We start from the raw sequence: 21,361 nt of genomic DNA, 5'->3' as shown, positions 1-21,361 counted from the left end.
ACATCATGTTACCTACTACTATAGTTTTAATTAAATTACTGTATCTCAAGTAATTATAAGTCTTAATAAAACAGCTTTATCTTCAGTATATTATGTGAAACATCAAGTTACCTACTACTATAGTTTTAATTAAATTACTATATCTCAAGTAATTATAAGTCTTAATAAAACAGCTTTATCTTCAGTATATTATGTGAAACATCAAGTTACCTACTACTATAGTTTTAATTAAATTACTGTATCTCAAGTAATTATAAGTCTTAATAAAACAGCTTTATCGTCAGTATATTATGTGAAACATCAGTCGGTGTTTTCATGTCCCGACGGCTACTTTTACATAAATTTACATAAAAAACTGTCCATGTTGGAAGAAGTGACTGTAACTGTTCCCAGGATCTAACGGATGACAGTTTTATCAAGATTAATTTTGATTGGCTGAAATTCTCTGGGTCGAGGTCACAATATTATTTCAGCTGCCAGCTTCGTGCGTCTGAATTCTATTTCGTGTGTTGAGCGTACAACGATAATTACACTCATACGCAATGGAACGCATAACCACGACTTCACGTCTGTCTTACGAGGACAGCAAGGTGCCCAGAATCTGCACTCTTGACGATTTGATTCAAGAACTGCATGGAATCTTCAGCTCAAGTTCGGTTAACGTAGACTATGTACACGACGTAATGGCCGCCTATAAAAGTAACCCAAAAGAATGGAAAAAGTTTGCTAAGTTTGACCGACACAGGTAAAGGAATTGGAATTCTATTCTATAATAAATATACGTGTTAAAGTTAAAGGGTTGAAGTTCACACGTTGCTTTAAATGTATACGTGAACTCCATGAATATTTAAAAAAATTAAAGTATTTTCAATCTATTCTATATTATAGAAGTATTTAACCTCAATTTAACCTCGATGTGTATTTAGATAAATTTTTCCAGCCATCGTTTCTGTTTACCTTGTTTTTCTCGTCGCCCTAAGAAAAATGTACGTTTACCCAATATTGCGTCCTTGAAACAGACTAATAAACAAGTTCTGTGGTTAATTTTAATCCAACTGTTGCTAAAGTAAAGGTGTATTTCACATCAACTTGATTATCAGACCGATAGAGCTTTGTTATCTTTGAATAAACATTAACTAAGTCAACACAGTGCTGATGGAGTGTACTCTATCTATCTTAAAAACGATGTTATGTGAACAGTCAGATATGTTGGTGTGAGATAGTGGTTTATTGTCTTTCCAATACTTTAGAAACAAACTAAAACAACTGTTGCTGTTGAAGGTCATTGGTAGATTTAGTTTTACCTTCGTGTTAATTTCCATGACGACAGTAATCGACAAATATTACCTTTACCGTTGTTTGGAGGAATATCTTAGTAGAAAGTAAACATAACTTCTAAGATAAGTTTATTAATGTAAACATATAAGCCTTGGGTAAAATTTAGTGATGGAAAATTTGCAAGTTAAATTGAAAATTTGAAATGGAAAACTAACCAAGTAGTGAAAATATAACGACGGTGTGAAAAATAGGGTAAAAGGTAAAAGAAAACTTAAAAATTTAGTAAAAGAAAATGTGAAAAAAAAAATACGTGTTTGAATGTCTCCAATATTAACTTTCCTAAGGATTAACTCATGCGCCTTAAAACAGGTTTCAACCTTCGACCTTTCTCGACTAGAGATAGCTCTAGAAAGTTTAAAATAGAAATAATGGAACTGTTGCTTAATAACATGTTCCAGAATATTCTGAGAATCACCCACGAAAACTAACTAAAACTTAAAGAGTCCTGAATAAAAAACAAACAAACAGTACAACACTGTAGGATTCTAAGTTGTAACAGTTTAAGCGAATATTTATGTAAATACATTTATATATATTGCATAAAAAAATATTGGGTTAGGTTTGATCGAAAATTTGTCATAAGACTTAATGAAAGTCAACATTTCTTTTCTGCAAACATTACAATGAACAAAATGATGCCATAGATTTTATTCTAACAAAAAACATCTCTTTACTTTGTCACAGTTTGTGAAACATCTGTTTTTCGTTATACATTTACTTAAAAAGAACTGACATGCAGATAATCGGTAATTACGAACAAATATCTCTTTCTCTCTTTACTGAACTTCTGTGTTATACACTGAACCAGTCTAAACGTTGACTTAAGTTTGCAACTTAACTGATAGCACTGAATCAGTGTTTATGTTCACTAAACTTTACAACTAAACTGATAACACTAAATCAGTCTTTATGTGTACTAAAGTTCACAACTTAACTGATAACATTGAACCAGTGTCCATGTGTACTAAAGTTTACAACTTAACTCATAACACTGAACCAGTGTCCATGTGTACTAAAGTTCACAACTTAACTGATAACACTAAACCAGTCTTTATGTGTACTAAAGTTCACAACTTAACAGATAACACTGAACCAGTTTTTATGTTTACTAAAGTGTACAACTTAACTGATAACACATTTTTTATACCTTTATACATTTCTGTATCACGCATATGTATATAAAATTTTCTAAAAAGGAAGTAAAAGTCGTTAAAAGGATTATAGAACAAGTTATAAGAAAGGAATCTAAACATCCTTCTCTCCGTTCAGGTACACCCGGAACTTGGTCGACGAAGGTAATGGAAAATTTAACATCATGGTTCTAGCATGGTCCGAAGGTCAAGGAAGTAGCATACACGACCATTCGAATGCACACTGCTTTATGAAGGTATTTATCGCTCAGTGAGTCTAGTTGAAACCCGTACATGTTATTGTGAGTCTTGTGTGGCTAGTTTTAGTACATTCAAATGTTAGTAGCTGCAGTGTATCTTGTTAAAGGACGAAAACATTTTAGTGAGTCCTGTGTTTTCTAGTTGTAGCACGTACAAGTTTTAGCATCTAACATAATAGTTATGTAGTTGTTTGTGTGAAATAAACGTCTACTTATTAGTTATTCAGTTGTTTGTGTAAAGTAAACTTTAACATATTAGTTATGAAGTTGTTAATGCAAAGTAAAGTATAACATAATAGTTATTTAGTTTTTTTCTGTAAAGTAGGCTTTAATATACTAATTGTGTAGTTCTTTGTGTAAAGTAAGCTTTGTTATATAAGTTATGGAGTTGTTTGTGTAAAGTAAGCTTTATCATATTAGTTACTGAGTTGTTTCGTGTGAAGTAAACTTTGAAAGGTATGTTATGGAGTTGTTTGTGTAAAGTAAACTTTGAAAGGTATGTTATGGAGTTGTTTCGTGTGAAGTAAACTTTGAAAGGTATGTTATGGAGTTGTTTCGTGTGAAGTAAACTTTGAAAGGTATGTTATGGAGTTGTTTGTGTAAAGTAAACTTTGAAAGGTATGTTATGGAGTTGTTTGTGTAAAGTAAACCTTTGAAAGGTATGTTATGGAGTTGTTTCGTATGAAGTAAACTTTGAAAGGTATGTTATGGAATTGTTTCGTGTGAAGTAAACTTTGAAAGGTATGTTATGGAGTTGTTTCGTGTAAAGTAAACTTTGAAAGGTATGTTATGGTGTTGTTTCGTGTGAAGTAAACTTTGAAAGGTATGTTATGGAGTTGTTTGTGTAAAGTAAACTTTGAAAGGTATGTTATGGAGTTGTTTGTGTAAAGTAAACTTTGAAAGGTATGTTATGGAGTTGTTTCGTGTGAAGTAAACTTTGAAAGGTATGTTATGGAGTTGTTTGTGTAAAGTAAACTTTGAAAGGTATGTTATGGAGTTGTTTGTGTAAAGTAAACTTTGAAAGGTATGTTATGGAGTTGTTTCGTGTAAAGTAAACTTTGAAAGGTATGTTATGGAGTTGTTTCGTATGAAGTAAACTTTGAAAGGTATGTTATGGAGTTGTTTCGTGTGAAGTAAACTTTGAAAGGTATGTTATGGAGTTGTTTCGTGTGAAGTAAACTTTGAAAGGTATGTTATGGAGTTGTTTCGTGTGAAGTAAACTTTGAAAGGTATGTTATGGAGTTGTTTGTGTAAAGTAAACTTTGAAAGGTATGTTATGGAGTTGTTTGTGTAAAGTAAACTTTGAAAGGTATGTTATGGAGTTGTTTCGTGTGAAGTAAACTTTGAAAGGTATGTTATGGAGTTGTTTGTGTAAAGTAAACTTTGAAAGGTATGTTATGGAGTTGTTTCGTGTAAAGTAAACTTTGAAAGGTATGTTATGGAGTTGTTTCGTGAAGTAAACTTTGAAAGGTATGTTATGGAGTTGTTTGTGTAAAGTAAACTTTGAAAGGTATGTTATGGAGTTGTTTGTGTAAAGTAAACTTTGAAAGGTATGTTATGGAGTTGTTTCGTGTAAAGTAAACTTTGAAAGGTATGTTATGGAGTTGTTTCGTATGAAGTAAACTTTGAAAGGTATGTTATGGAGTTGTTTCGTGTGAAGTAAACTTTGAAAGGTATGTTATGGAGTTGTTTCGTGTAAAGTAAACTTTGAAAGGTATGTTATGGTGTTGTTTGTGTAGTAAACTTTGAAAGGTATGTTATGGAGTTGTGTGTGTAAAGTAAACTTTGAAAGGTATGTTATGGAGTTGTTTCGTGTGAAGTAAACTTTGAAAGGTATGTTATGGAGTTGTTTCGTGTGAAGTAAACTTTGAAAGGTATGTTATGGAGTTGTTTGTGTAAAGTAAACTTTGAAAGGTATGTTATGGAGTTGTTTGTGTAAAGTAAACTTTGAAAGGTATGTTATGGAGTTGTTTGTGTAAAGTAAACTTTCACATCGTAATTATGTATTTCTTTCTGTAAATTAAAGTTTAACACACTAGTTATGTAGTTGTTTGAATAAAGTAAACTTCTACATATTGATTATTTAGTTGTTTGTGTAAATATTAACATATCAGTCATGGAGTTGTTTGTGTAAACTTTAACACATTAGTTATGTACTTGTTTGTGTAAAGTAGGCTTTATCATATTACTTATGTAGTTGTTTGTTCAAAGTAAGCTTTATCATATTAGTTATGTAGTTGTTTCTCGAAAGTAAGCTTTATCATATTAGTTATGTAGTTGTTTGTTGAAAGTAAGCTTTATCATATTAGTTATGTAGTTGTTTCTCGAAAGTAAGCTTTATCATATTAGTTATGGAGTTATTTGTTGAAAGTAAACTTTATCATATTATTTATGTAGTTGTTTGTTGAAAGTAAACTTTATCATATTAGTTATGGAGTTGTTTGTTCAAAGTAAGCTTTATCATATTAGGTATGTAGTTGTTTCTCGAAAGTAAGCTTTATCATATTAGTTATGTAGTTGTTTGTTGAAAGTAAGCTTTATCATATTAGTTATGTAGTTGTTTCTCGAAAGTAAGCTTTATCATATTAGTTATGGAGTTGTTTGTTGAAAGTAAACATGGCATTGAGTAAAGTAAATCTACCACATTGCTTATGTAGTTGTTTCAGTAAAGTAAATTTTAATACATTAATTATGGAGGTCTTTGTGTAAACTTAAACAGATTAGTTTTCTTGTTGTTTTTGTAAAGTAAACTTTAACATATTAGTTATATAATTGTTTGTGTAAAGTGCACTTTAACACATTAGTTATGCACTTGTTTGTGCAAAGTAGACTTTAACACTTTAGTTATTTAGTTGTTTCTGTAAAGTAAACTTTAACACATTAGTTATGTAGTTGTTTGTGTATAGCAAACTTTAACATATTACATAGGTACTTTCTGGTAGTTTAACTGAAGTCCGTTTTAACTGGCCTGAAGAAGAGGGGGAAGAGATGATACCGACAGGAGAAACTCAACTAAAGTGTGATGATGTTGCCTACATAAACGGTAGGAAGTAATACTTGGGTGAGAGACAGTTAATACTAACTGTACTTGTTAAAAATGTATCTTTCCATAAGTGTTACTGTAGTCAGAGTTAGTACTAATGACAGTTGTTAAACAAAAATACATTGCCATTAAAGTCACTGTAATCAGAGTTAGTACTGTGTTTGTGTGTGTGTTTTTTTCGTATAGCAAAGCCACAAAGGGCTATCTGCTCAGCGAGTTAATACTAATGACAGTTGATAAACAAAAATACATTACCATTAAAGTCACTGTAATCAGAGTTAGTACTAATGACAGTTGTTAAACAAAAGTACATTACCATTAAAGTTACTGTAATCAGAGTTAGTACTAATGACAGTTGATAAACAAAAATACATTACCATTAAAGTCACTGTAATCAGAGTTAGTACTAATGACAGTTGTTAAACAAAAGTACATTACCATTAAAGTCGCTGTAATCAGAGTTAGTACTAATGACAGTTGTTAAACAAAAGTACATTACTATTAAAGTTACTGTAATCAGAGTTAGTACTAATGACAGTTGTTAAACAAAAGTACATTACCATTAAAGTCACTGTAATCAGAGTTAGTACTAATGACAGTTGTTAAACAAAAGTACATTACTATTAAAGTTACTGTAATCAGAGTTAGTACTAATGACAGTTGTTAAACAAAAGTACATTACCATTAAAGTCACTGTAATCAGAGTTAGTACTAATGACAGTTGTTAAACAAAAGTACATTACCATTAAAAACAAAAATCACTGTAATCAGAGTTAGTACTAATGACAGTTGTTAAACAAAAGTACATTACCATTAAAGTTACTGTAATCAGAGTTAGTACTAATGACAGTTGTTAAACAAAAGTACATTACCATTAAAGTCACTGTAATCAGACTTAGTACTAATGACAGTTGTTAAACAAAAATACATTACCATTAAAGTTACTGTAATCAGAGTTAGTACTAATGACAGTTGTTAAACAAAAGTACATTACCATTAAAGTCACTGTAATCAGACTTAGTACTAATGACAGTTGTTAAACAAAAATACGTTACCATTAAAGTTACTGTAGCTGGTATCTTTATTTCTCTTCAGATTCGTTGGGTCTTCACCGGGTAGAGAACAGAAGTCACTCCGAAACAGCCGTCAGTCTGCATTTGTATTGTCCACCTTTTGATAGTTGCCGAATGTTTGACCAAAGATCAGGTCATCGGAGTATCAGTAAAGTGACATTTTGGAGCAAATATGGAGAAAAAACACCATATTTTCCGGTAGAGATCTATTTTGTCTCGCGTAAATATATAGTAGTGATATTAGGTATGGTATAACACTAGACAATTTTTATTCTACGACGTATGTTGGTTGTTTTTCACTGAGATAAAAATATAAACTGTTAAACCATGAAACCAACTGTGTAATAAAATAATGGCTAGATTTCTCTTTGAACAATAAAAATAAGATCTATAAATTCTTCCTAAAGTCAGTCGAGAACAGTAGAGAGAAACTGTACAACATTTGTCAATGCAGATGTATTCAATAATAACATCCAAGAATTAGTAGACAATAAATGGTATTTAAATGTATGTTCCTTTCGGAGATAAAGTGTACACAGCGAGTCCTATGGTGAAAAATAAACTATTATTAAGATAATAATAATTCTTCATTTGATTTGGAACTTGCATTCCTCTCTTCACCGTAACCTTATATATTTATTTATCTCCCTTCCCCTCAATCAATATCTTCCCCTAAGTTATCTCTCAGAATCTTACCCGACTTTATCTCTCAGTATGTTACCCTACATAATCTCTCAGTATCTTACCCTACATTATATCTCAGTATCTTACCCTACATTATCTCTTAGTATCTTACCCGACTTTATCGCTCAGTATCTTGCCCCACATTATCTCTCAGTATCTTACCCTAGATTATCTCTCAGTATCTTACCCTACATTATCTCTTAGTATCTTACCTGACTTTATCGCTCAGTATCATACACAACTTTATCGCTCAGTATCTTACCCTACATTATCTCTCAGTATCTTACCCTACAATATCTCTAAGTATCTTACCCGAATTAATATTTCAGTATCTTCCGTCACTCTATCTCTCAGTATCTTACCCTACATTATCTCTCATTATCTTACCTTACATTATCTCTAAGTATCTTACCCGAATTAATATTTCAGTATCTTCCGTCACTCTATCTCTCAGTATCTTACCCTACATTATCTCTCATTATCTTACTTTACATTATCTCTCAGTATCTTACCCTACATTATCTCTCAGTATCTTACCCTACATTATCTCTTATTATCTTACCTTACATTATCTCTCAGTATCTTACCCTACGGCCCGGCATGGCCAAGCGTGTTAAGGCGTGCGACTCGTACATAATCTGAGGGTCGCGGGTTCGCATCCCGGTCGCGCCAAACATGCTCGACCTTTCAGCCGTGGGGCCGTTATAATGTGACGGTCAATCACACTATTCCTTGGTGAAAGAGTAGCCCAAGAGTTGGCGGTGGGTGGTGATGACTAGATGCCTTCCCTCTAGTCTTACACTCCTAAATTAGGGTCGGCTAGCACAGATAGCCCTCGAGTAGCTTTGTGCAAAATTAAAAAACAAAGAAACAAAAAAATCTTAACCTACATTATCTCCCAGTATCTTCCGCCACTCTATCTCTCAGTATCTTACCCGACTTTATCTTTTAGTATCTTATCGTACATTATCTCTCAGTATTATACCCGACTTTATCTCTCAGTATCTTACCCTACATTATCTCTCAGTATCTTACCCGACTTTATATCTGAGTATCTTCTGCCACTCTATTTCTCAGTATCTTATCCGACTTTATCTCTCAGTATCTTACCCGACTTTATCTCTTAGTATCTTACCCTCCCTTAGTTAGTGAACCAGGAAATATTTTAATTACGGTTCTGATTCATAAAAATTGACTCATTTTGTATGTATAATTTATAGGTACTAGGATGCCTCTGGTGGCAGTGATTGAAAACATAAACTAATTGAGCATATGTGTTTTAAATTATGTGTAAGTTCAAGGATTACAACTGTGGACATTTCTCTCATTATTTCTAGAACATCACAATGAAAGTGGCTCAAAACAACGATGAAGTGTCGACATATGAGAATAACTAACTTGTGGTGTTGGGATTACAAGAGAACATTCTAGTTAAGTTTCGTGTGTGGAACTACAGTTTTAGTGAAACTTAAAGGAGTTTGAAGTTTTCCACCTCTCATAATGCTATAACATAGAAAGTGTTAATCCATTTTTTTGTGAGTGTTTATCTCTCTTACTGTACGAACATGGCTTACAACTTACGTACCAAATACATATGATTATTGTTGGGTTTATTCAAATAGTTAACCAGTTTACAGTGTTGTAACAAACAAAATGTATCTTTGTTCCTCAGATGATACCACTTCTAGAAGTGAATAAATAATTTTGTAGTTTATCAAATATTTGTGGTTTTCAAGTCTTCTTTTTTAAAGTTAAAAACAACATAATTTTACAACTAAGGTATGTAAAAGTAATGGAAAACACATACCGATGACTGAGGTATGTAAAAGTAATGGAAAACACATACCGACGACTGAGGTATGTAAAAGTAATGGAAAACACATACCGACGACTTAGGTATATAAAGGTAATGGAAAACAAATACCGACAACTAACGCATGTAAAGGTAATAGAAGCACTTATCGATGACTGAGGTATGTACAGGTAATGGAAGCACTTATCGATGACTGAGGTATGTTAAAGTAATGGAAAACACATACCGACGACTTAGGTATATAAAGGTAATGGAAAACAAATACCGACAACTAACGCATGTAAAGGTAATAGAAGCACTTATCGATGACTGAGGTATGTACAGGTAATGGAAGCACTTATCGATGACTGAGGTATGTACAGGTAACGGAAGCACTTATCGATGACTGAGGTATGTACAGGTAATGGAAAACACCGATAACGGAGGTATGTACAGGTAAAGGAAACACATACCGATGACTAACGTATACAAATGTAAAGACTCCAACACTACATTTAAAACAACACAAAGCTCTAAATGTAAAGGCTTAAACTACATTTAAAACAACACAAAGCTCTAAATGTAAAGGCTTAAACTACATTTAAAACAACACAAAGCTCTAAATGTAAGGGCTTAAACACTACATTTAAAAATACAGAAATCTCTAAATATAAGAACTTTTACACTACATTTAAAACAACACAAAGGTTTAATGACGGTAAGAACATTTTTCTCAAATTTATACTGTGAGATGACTTTGACTGACCTTCAAACAAGTCGTACTTTTCATCATTAGCGAAATGTTCACGTTCTCTACAACCACACAACAGTTTTATTATATATTTCTGTACCTAAATGTCATACTACGCGTGCATTGCGATCACACACCTGCTGTTAGTATGGACGGCTATTCAATGTAACATCACAGCTGCTACTAACACAGGAATTATGTACCGTTTGCAGGTAGAGCATGGCTTGGGTCTCGTTCTGTTTGGATTTTTATATGTATTTTTATATGTGCATCTTCACCCAAGGTTCGAACTCCGTTCATCAGTTATCGTTCACAAAATTTCCCCAATGAGCTGCAATTCATCTAAAACACAACAGGGGTTGGCTAGAGATGTGTTAAGACACAAACGCCCTATTCCGTAAGTCAACGCGTTTTTGAAATAATCTTTAGTATTGAAAATGAAGTGGAAACGATTTTTCTGCTCACATCGTTTATGAGAGTGTAATTCAATACCAAAATGGGATAACTTTTTCTTCTCTAACTAGAAAAAGAGAGATATATATTATATGTGTTTGAAGGAGGTTAACACCTTTCATATCTACTTAGAAAGAGAGAAATATATATTCGATGTGTTTAACACCTTTGATCTCTACCTAGGAAGAGAGTTAATATTTGAAGAAATGTTTGTTGTGAAGGAGAAACGTACATAATTAGCAACTCGTGCTGTTCCTATTTCAGTTATCGAAACCAAATTTTCAGAGTTAGTAACCACCTCAAACTTACTGGTCGTTAACTGAATGTCAATTATCTTTCATTACAATTCTAGTTCCACGTTATATGTTAATAATTTTGAAAATTGAACACGTGTTGATGAAAACAGTTTTCGGAAACAAATGATATAAAACATTTATTGTGATGTTTTTCTGAGAAACTGTAACCTAGTCTCTTTCTTACATTAGAAACTCTGTAGTGTTGGCCATCAGTGTTTGTGGTAATCGAGTACAGGAAGCGCTGGTGATGCTGAAATCCGCCATTGCCTTCTCTCGACAGAAGCTCCATCTAGTGCTCATGACAGAAGACGAAATAATTCCGAAGTTACGAGACGTGGTAAGGCGTTAAGGCTATTACCCCACTTTCTAATGCTGCTGTACCGATTCAGTGATGACGAGAAACCCACTTGTTGAGAAATTTATATGCAAAAACGGCTCGTTTGGGCTGAGAAAACACTTTACATAGAAGAGCGAACAACGTTTCGACCTTGCGATGACCGAAGAAGGTCGAAACGTTGTTCGCTCTTCTATGTAAAGTGTTTTCTCAGCCCAAACGAGCCGTTTTTGCATATAAAAATGCTGTACCGATTGTTTTGTTGCTTTCTGTTAGTGACGAGTATAAAATTCAAGTTGAAAGTTTCAAAACTCTTTTAAATTAACTACACATAAATGTGTTAGAAGTCTATAAATTAAAGGTTTAGAAACACTTTTGTTTGTTTCAGTAATTGTAACCGAATGATTGAAAAATTTATTTACTAGAATTTCATTTTTTCCTCTGAAACTACACATGAAGAAGAATCTTAACTTTATCTAATGTTTCTACCTATGGCTGACACTAACTTCTTCTCAGTGGTGGAACTTTATATTAAACCTAACTTTCAGTTTTCACATTTTTAACAACGTATTGATGAGACGACAGTGAAATCAGGAAAGAGTAAAAATGTTATATTAATAACTTAATAAACGAAAGTAATTGGACTGTTATATTTACTAAGTGGATTTTGTGTAACAAGGAAGTTTTAGTAAAACGATCTTAAAAACCTTAGAATTAAAGTCATTACGTTCAGTCGTGCGCTGTCTGACAGTCGTGCATCTTTGCAGTAGACCAGCAGCGAAGTTTTCATTGAAAAAGGCTTGATTGTAATGCAGTCAAGTCCAAAACAAAGCATTAATCCTTGAGTTTTTCATAATCCTTTTAGTGTGTGAAGACGGCGATTTCCTAACTTTATTTTTTTTAAGTTCAATCATACAGAAATCATCAGAGTCTTATGTCTTATGACTTTACGAGTATTTCATCGTATGGAATATCGGGTGTATTCCTTCCATAGCTACTTGAGATATGGGTTGTAACTGAAGCCTAATTTTGGTGACCTCATACACTACTGACATTGCTTCCAAACGGACATTCCTATAGTTGATGATTTGTTTAGTTGTATGGAACACGTGCCTTACTTTTGTTATTAACTTTTGAGTTCATATATTCTAATACAAGACTCCAGCCTTTTCTTATCACGACTGATGTACGACTTATTGCAGGTCTGTTCCTAGATGGGTATGTGCTTCAAAGATAATCCATATTCGTTTGTTTCAAGTTTCATCGAGTATAAGGGATATTCCGGTCTTGGAAATTCTAAATCCCCGATCTGAACAAATCTTCATAACTTTAGTGTGCGAATATTTTGCCTTGAGAAATTTGTAACATTTCCTTCCAAGAAAAACGAAAACATTTCATCGGTATTATACTACCTACAATATCAATATGTATGTTTGATACATGTCGTTTCGCAGAGATACCTGACTATTGAAAATAGTTTAGTATAACCAACTAGAGTATATAAAAAGTTATACTTTTATCAAGTTCCATTTGAACTTCTTTATGATTTTATTTTTCTCTATTTTAATAAAGTATTATCGATTTATATATGTTAGACTTATGGTGTGAACCATTAAACAGATGTGATTTATTGTCTTATACCAAAATACTTAAAATAAATAAAATGGTTTGGACTTTATTTAAATTTAGGTAGATATTTAAAATACTTAACTAAGTTATAAAATAAACAAAAAACATTCTAAGATATGTTTCGTTTATTTCTTTCTACCATAGATGCTAGGATGGCCTCCCACCTTCATGAACCGAGTTACTTTAGAGTTCCACCCGATTTCTTACCCAGATTATGTGAACCAGACTGAATGGAGAGGACTGTATCGTCTCTGTTCTACTCATAAGTTGTTCATTGCTGTACGTGTTTATCATATTTCTATCACCTGTAACGTCTAGAGAGATATCAAATGCGCTACTTGGTTGAAATGTTCAATTGTAACCACACTCACGGTTACAGAATGATGTCACCATGCAACACCTTTTATCTATCTATTTATCTGATGGTTTGTTTTTATCTGTATGTTTTCTATGACTTGCAGCAAATTCGAAACTATATATCTTTCTAAAGTTAAGGTTTTACTGATACCCAAATGTTTCATTGGCTCTAGGATATCTTACGTCACATCGATGCTGTAATTCTATTGGACACCGACGTCCTTTTTCTTCGACCCCCAGAAGAATTTTGGGAACACTTTTCACGAATGAACAGCCATCAGTTGATGGGTTTAACAGTAGAGACAGAACTCCCGGGACAAGGCTGGTATCCACGTCATGTTAGAGGGTTTCCCATTTATCGAGATCAAGGTGGTCTATGTAAAACAGTTTAGTGTTATATCGCATGTAATGTAATGCAGTTTAGTGTTATATCACATGGAATGCAATGCTAATATAATAGTTTACTATTACATCACATGTAATGCAGATTAGTGTTATATCACATGTAATGCAGTTTAGTGTTATATCGTAAACAAGCAAGCTAATATCGTAAACAAGCAAGCTAATGCCGTTTTATTGTTATCTTACGGATAATATTTGTTTAGTGTCATATCATAAGGTAAGAACAGGTTAGTGTTATATATATCAGGTAGGATTACAGTGTTTTCAAACTATCCACCTGTGATGAACTATAGTACACTTTTGTAAATCGCTCGGTTATTAGGTTTCCTTTCTGTAATTAAGTTGGCTAGAGATCACAGTAATAAATTAGTTTAATGTGGTATCATAGGTAAAAATATATTTACTATAACATAAAAAGTAAGATTAGTTTGAATGTCACAGTTACAGATCAGTTTAGTTGTTCGTCCTAGATAAGGTCAGATTAAATCAGTTAGAGGTCAGTTTAATAAGATTAGTTTGAATGTCACAGTTACAGATCAGTTTAGTTGTTCGTCCTAGACAAGATCAGATTAAATCAGTTAGAGGTCAGTTTAATAAGATTAGTTTGAATGTCACAGTTACAGATCAGTTTAGTCGTTCGTCCTAGACAAGATCAGATTAAATCAGTTAGAGGTCAGTTTAATAAGATTAGTTTGAATGTCACAGTTACAGATCAGTTTAGTTGTTCGTCCTAGATAAGATCAGATTAAATAAATATATCAGTTAGAGGTGAGTTTAATAAGATATCCCAGATTATATCAGTTTAGTGTATATCCCAGGTAATGATCGGTTTAGAGGATACCACAGATAAGAGTAGGTTAGCTGAGTTTCATAGTTCTAAACCAACTTAGTGTGATATATCCAGATAACCAAAGTTAGAGTCTAATAATCCAAATGTGGATTATTTTAGTGTGACACCAAAGGTAGTTGAGGTTTAACATCAGTTTAATGATATATTGCTGATCAAAATGAAATTACTGGAATATCGAAAATTTATATTAACTTACAAACATAACATATGAAAATATCAGTTTTTAAGAAAGGAATAATTTTATGTAACATCATGTTGATATGACATCGTCAGTTGCTTGAGACAGTCATTTTACATTCACGTTCTATAGACGTTCGGGAACAACCTATATACTGTCAATATGACATCGTCAGTTGCTTGAGACAGTCATTTTACATTCACGACGTTCGGGAACATCCTATATACTGATTGAAATGTGGTAATTGAATCTTTTAGTTAATAACACTAGTTATTGAATAACTACAACTGTTAACAGGATTTAACTTAATTATAACTACAACCAGAACTATGAATATGTAACCACACTGTTAATATTCAACACATCTTATCAGGTGTAAACGGTGGAGTCTGGCTTATGAACTTAACTAAGCTTCGATCGTCCTTATGGTCAGCAAGGATTGTAAAGATATACAACATTTTTAAACGTCATCTAAAGTTCGGTGACCAGGACATTGTCAGTATTTACTTTCATTATTTTCCAGGTAGGAATATTAAAACTTTCTCTAATAGAAAATAAAATACAAAAATATTTTAAACTAATTTACTTAAGACAAAAGAAAAATGTATCAGATGGATTTAGATTGATGAGAAGAAAATATTTTAAATCACACTAAGGAGAAACACTTTAAGTTTTCTCTGATATCTATATATCCCACCATTCTTTACGTTTCCACATACTTAAATAAACATAAAAATGTAATACATAATATCAGTATTGTTAACTCACAACGTCACTATTATTAACATATTTAAAATACTAATACTGTTAACTCAACACGTCGGTATTACTAACATATTTAAAATACAAATACTGTTAACTCACAACGTCACTATTATTAAGATATATAAAATATTAATACTGTTAACTCACAACCTCAGTATTATTAAGATATATAAAATATTAATGCTGTAAACTCACAACGTCAGTATTATTAACATATTTAAAATACTAATACTGTTAACTCACACCGTCAGTATTACTAACATATTTAAAATACTAATACTGTTAACTCACAACGCCAGTATTTTAACATATTTAAAATACCAATACTGTTAACTCAGAACGTCAGTATTATTAACATATTTAAAATACTAATACTGTTAACTCACAACGTCAGTATTATTAACATATTTAAAATACTAATACTGTTAACTCACAACGTCAGTATTTTAACATATTTAAAATACTAATACTTTTAACTCACAACGTCACTATTATTAACATATTTAAAATATTAATACTGTTAACTCACAACGTTAGTATTATTAACATATTTAAAATACTAATGCTGTTAACTCACAACGTAAGTATTTTAACATATTTAAAATACCAATACTGTTAACTCACAACGTCAGTATTATTAACATATCTAAAATACTAATACTGTTAACTTACAACGTCAGTATTATTAAGATATATAAAATACTAATACTGTTAACTCACAGCGTCACTATTATTAAGATATTTAAAATGCTAATACTGTTAACTCACAACGTCAGCATTATTAATATGTATAAAATACCAATATAGTTAGTTACCTTACAACATCAGTATTATTAACGTGTCTACTTTATTAAAGAGTTTTTATTAACGTATGTTGATGTTATCTATCCGTAGTAAATTGTTTTGTTTAGAATATTTCAGATTATGACGAGAGAAACACTTCATTAATGTTCTGGTAAGAAGGTTTAGATATAATCTGGTAAGTTATGAATAATTAAAATAGTCACTTTACAATACATCAAGTGATTTGGACTAGAAAACTCATATCTTAAGAAAGGCTTATAGTTTATCCGTTTTTGATATAAAATAAATTTTTGCACTAAAAATCAGTAATTTGGAAGAGACAGAATAGAGCCTCAAATTATCAATATCTATGTAATGATATGATTCTATAGTTGATATCATCGTTGTCCCACGTATTTAGGATACCACTACTTGTTTCACATATATAGGATACCACTACTTGTTTTACATATATAGGATACCACTACTTGTTTCACATATATAGGATACCACTACTTGTTTCACATATATAGGATACCACTACTTGTTTTACATATATAGGATACCACTACTTGTTTCACATATATGGGATACCACTACTTGTTTTACATATATAGGATACCACTACTTGTTTCACATATATAAGATACCACTACTTGTTTTACATATATATAAGATACCACTACTTGTTTTACATATATAGGATACCACTACTTGTTTCACATATATAAGATACCACTACTTGTTTCACATATATATAAGATACCACTACTTGTTTTACATATATATAGGATACCACTACCTGTCTTACATATATATAGGGTACAACAACTTCTCCCACATATGTAGTGTTAACTATTGTCTTACGACACTAATGCTGGTTATAGTCTGCCGTAGTCAAACAGGTATATGATAATTATTATATTTAGAAAATTAACATCTAAGCAAAGCTATTATTTGTATATTACTTTTATAAACGTTCAGTAAGCAGACAATCGTTTGAACCCATGTCAGGTGTTATTTTGTTTTACAGATGACCTCTATCTCTACCCCTGCGAGTGGAACTTCCGCACCAATCAGTGTAACAGACTCGAACGTTGTCGTAGCGTGGAAAGCAAGGGAGTAGGTGTTTTGCATGGAATAGCTGGGGCGTTTCACAAGCGTGGGCAGAAAAATAAGATAGCATATATGCCTATTTACAGGACAGTGGATGAGGTAATATAAACCACTCGTATCTTTAAAACATAAACTGTTTTGTTTCGCCTTCAGTCACCCCTTGAGTGAAAATACGTGATCGTCTCACTATATTATTATTATACTTCACCACATAATAATCACTGATCACCCCTTTAGAGTGAAAAATATACCACAGTCCATTTGTAATATTATTAAATGTTACGTTATAATAATCACCAGTCACCCCTTATGTCAAAATATGCGACATTCCTTTATAACATTGATATACATATGTGCCTAAAGTAACTTTGACAACTCAGGCACTTACCAAATTGTTGTTAATACATGCATTTTGTTTCTTCATAGTTCACGTTGGGTAACAGTTTACGGTCAGGCCTCTTGGAGCCCATGAAGTTCTGGTTGAAAAGGTTGCCCGCCACTGTTTGGTGTACCCAAGTGCAAGACATCCTGATTCTAGGCTTAGAAAGGTTTATAAACGAAACAGAAAGCTAGCGCACCTCGCCTGTAACATGTATACTCTCGTACGTAGGAAACAGTATTGAAAGGGATATTAGTTAACCACCACAGATTGGTATGTTTTATATCACAAACTTGAAAAATAACAATTTATTCATGACGTTAACAAGTATTTGACAAACAGCAACGCACCTCGTGCATCACTGAGAAGCAACAAATTTTCTTGAGACAGTAGTAAATGTGATGTTCAGTAAGGTTACAGTGTACTATGTTGGTTGAATTGGATATAAATAAATATTTAACATAAACAATGCATGTATATCGTGGTATCATTTTTAAGTGTGTTTAAAATCTGAAATATGTTTAGGTGTTTATGAGATATGAATGTATACAGATATTTAAGAATCATGAAACGGTTCTAATCTTTACTTGTTCCCCGCTGGTACAGCCGTAAGTCTACGGATTTACAACGCTATAATCAGGGATTCGATTCCCCTCGGTGGACTCAGCAGATAGCCCAACGTGGCTTTGTTGAAGTAAACAGTAATCTTCACTTTCTCTACCTTGAACACGAGACAGCTTAATATAAAATAAAAATTAAAAGATATTCTACACACGTGAAAGATCTACAATGTTAAGTCCAGAAATAAAACGACCTTATAACACCGAATTTAGTTGTTTTGTAACACCCAGTTTAGTTGTCTTATAATACTGAGTTTAGTTGTTTAATAACACCGAATTTAGTTGTCTTGTAACACCCGTAATATATGTTTAATACACATATCTGAACATGGAGTAATGGTGTATTTGTCTTATAGCACAAGTTTAAATGAACACTTAACGTGTCGTTAAAAAGCTTCTTGAGGGGCGTTTGACTAAAAACAAATCGTAACTGACAGTGGATACCGGTATAACTGAGAAATACTAACCGATAATAGAACGTGTGTTTGACTCTATAATTATTTTCTTGAAAATAAAACTTGTTAGATGTAGTAATTGAAAGCCGTTATATTAAAATAACAAAAGATCAGGTAAAAAGTGTCACTCTGTGTTCCTGTTCATCTGTCATTGTGGTTGTTGGATTAGAGAAGTTTCTATTTGTATTTGTATATCACAAATACAGGTCACACTAAACACAACTGCTATAACACAAACTGAACATATATTAAACACACTGCTGTTACACAAACTGAACATATATTAAACACACTGCTGTAACACAAACTGAACATATATTAAACACACTGTTGTTACACAAACTGAACATATATTAAACACACTGTTGTTACACAAACTGAACATATATTAAACACACTGCTGTTACACAAAATGAACATATATTAAACACACTGCTGTTACACAAAATGAACATATATTAAACACACTGTTGTTACACAAACTGAACATATATTAAACACACTGTTGTTACACAAACTGAACATATATTAAACACACTGTTGTTACACAAACTGAACATATATTAAACACACTGTTTACACAAACTGAACATATATTAAACACACTGTTGTTACACAAACTGAACATATATTAAACACACTGTTGTTACACAAACTGAACATATATTAAACACACTGCTGTTACACAAACTGAACATATATTAAACACACTGTTGTTACACAAACTGAACATATATTAAACACACTGTTGTTACACAAACTGAACTTAAAGTTGTAATAACAATAGTTTTAAATAGAGTATTATGTTTTTAGAGCAATTATTTAACATTATTATTATTAGCTATTCAAAGTGACGTCGAAAGAGGGTAAAATGAAATAAACTTTGTTCACCAACCAGAAAACAAGTTATTAACATATCGCGTAATTTTTACCTAGAGTTTAGTTATTAACATATCGCGTAACTTTTACCAATCAACAACATCTATGGTTAGTACGTCATCACGAAAATTCCTACATACCTTAAGGATTCAGTTACGAAATGTATATACACGTGTATGGTGCACATATAGTTTGTATGTAAATATTAAAAGGATTCAGTTACGAAATGTATATACACGTGTATAGTGCACATATAGTTTGTATGTAAATATTAAATGTATATATACGTGTTTAGTGCACATATAGTTTGTATATGTATCAGTAGGATACAGTATATATATATAGATATACAGTAGGATATGAATCAGTACTGAAATAACAAAACCGATAAATGTTAGAGACATAATTTTACAAAAAGCTCTCTAATAAATACTATGAAAATAGTTTTAAATATTATAGAAATAAAATCTATCAACACGTAAAGTTAATACTATAACAATAATTTCTAAGATGTGAAAGTTTATTCCTACCTTAACCACAGAATGAGTCAACCATTTGTGCTCCACCCATTACAAGTGTTGAAATCCGATTTCTAGTGCTGTAAGTCCGCAGACATGACGCTCTGTCACTAAAAATCAATCACATAATATCATCTGATTGAACAGATGGTGGCAAAGAGTTCTTAAATAATTCTGGCAACTATTTTATAAATATACAAGAACATTTCTAAGATAAATTAATAAAGACCTATATAACTCATCTAATATAAAGATAAGTATTTTTGAATATTATTTCCTATGTGCAATAAACAAATTAAGACCATAATTTTCAATATTCATTGCACTTTCAGCCAGGATTAGAGCAAATCAATCTATGAGACCGTCCCTCCTTTTGGTATTTATATTTTTGTGTAATAAAAATACCAACCGTGAGGGTCGTATATATACCATTCTATCTTGTTGCACATCAGGACCTCTACCATAATATTCACAAACTAAATTATTTTAGGCAGGATTAGAGTAAACTAATCTATATGACTTGGAATGTGGTCAAATATATCAAATGAAAGGTTTGACATCCCGAGTCTAAAACTGTAATTATATTTCCAAACAGTCAAGAAATGACGGAGCTATAAGCCAAAAGTACAACTACCGTTCTATGAGCTGTGATGTCACAGTTAAAGATAATACAATTTATATCCGTGAAAAACACGTAGCCAAAAGATTGGTTACAATAAAAACTGTCTAAAGCTGTTTGTCTTCTTCGTGTAAAATTTATAATAAGTAATAACAAATATTTTCTGTGAGATGATACTTACTAAAATAGAGAATATTGGTATGTATAAAGAATAAGAGATATTACTTCTACGTAATTAACAAATGGTGTTTATCTTAATAGAATACGGGGATTGATATAGAAAATTATAATAATTGAAGAGGTAATAATATGTAAACATTTTGTTACATAGCACCTTAAATAAGATATATATAAATGAATTTATGATGTGCTAAAAACACGTAGGTCCAAGAAGTCTTGATAAAATTGAAATAGAAACCCTTATAACCCGAGCACTTTCGAAAGGTGGACCTTTCTTCTTCAGATTGCTTGTGAAAGGTGGACCTTTCTTCTTCAGATTGCCTGTGAAAGGTGGACCTTTCTTCTTCAGATTGTCTGTGAAAGGTCCACCTTTCGAAAGCGTTCGGGTTATAAGGGTTTCTATTTCAGTTTTATAAATGAATTTAAGTTTACAATAATGTTTGATTAATAATATAGAACACTTTTAGGGTAACAAAA

The 21,361-nt window shown here is 32.0% G+C and overlaps 2 protein-coding genes across 5 annotated transcripts; both read left to right on the top strand.

Annotated features, from left to right (window-relative positions):
• Positions 1-445: 445 nt before the first annotated feature.
• Positions 446-9,249, top strand: LOC143224656 (cysteine dioxygenase type 1-like). Its single transcript, XM_076452799.1, has 5 exons — positions 446-745; positions 2,608-2,725; positions 5,657-5,771; positions 6,867-7,042; positions 8,866-9,249. Exons 1-5 carry the CDS (start codon positions 543-545, stop codon positions 8,923-8,925), a joined length of 672 nt encoding a protein of 223 aa, XP_076308914.1. The 5' UTR covers positions 446-542; the 3' UTR covers positions 8,926-9,249.
• Positions 9,250-9,372: 123 nt separating this feature from the next.
• On the top strand, positions 9,373-18,079 carry LOC143224655 (glucoside xylosyltransferase 2-like). Of its 4 annotated transcripts, XM_076452796.1 has the most exons (8): positions 9,373-9,539; positions 9,656-10,468; positions 11,010-11,157; positions 12,928-13,062; positions 13,314-13,509; positions 14,944-15,093; positions 17,152-17,333; positions 17,661-18,079. In XM_076452796.1, exons 2-8 carry the CDS (start codon positions 10,176-10,178, stop codon positions 17,805-17,807), a joined length of 1,251 nt encoding a protein of 416 aa, XP_076308911.1. In that variant the 5' UTR covers positions 9,373-9,539; positions 9,656-10,175; the 3' UTR covers positions 17,808-18,079. The 4 variants fall into 4 exon arrangements, with proteins under 4 accessions (XP_076308911.1, XP_076308910.1, XP_076308912.1 ...); XM_076452795.1 differs by having other exon boundaries at positions 9,373-10,468; XM_076452797.1 differs by lacking the exon at positions 12,928-13,062 and having other exon boundaries at positions 9,373-10,468.
• The last annotated feature ends 3,282 nt before the right edge of the window (positions 18,080-21,361 follow it).

Source organism: Tachypleus tridentatus, chromosome 9 (assembly GCF_004210375.1).
Source record: "Tachypleus tridentatus isolate NWPU-2018 chromosome 9, ASM421037v1, whole genome shotgun sequence".
NCBI lineage: Eukaryota > Metazoa > Arthropoda > Merostomata > Xiphosura > Limulidae > Tachypleus > Tachypleus tridentatus.
The sequence above is the reverse complement of the archived record's forward strand: the minus strand, read 5'-3'. Positions and strand labels throughout refer to the sequence as shown.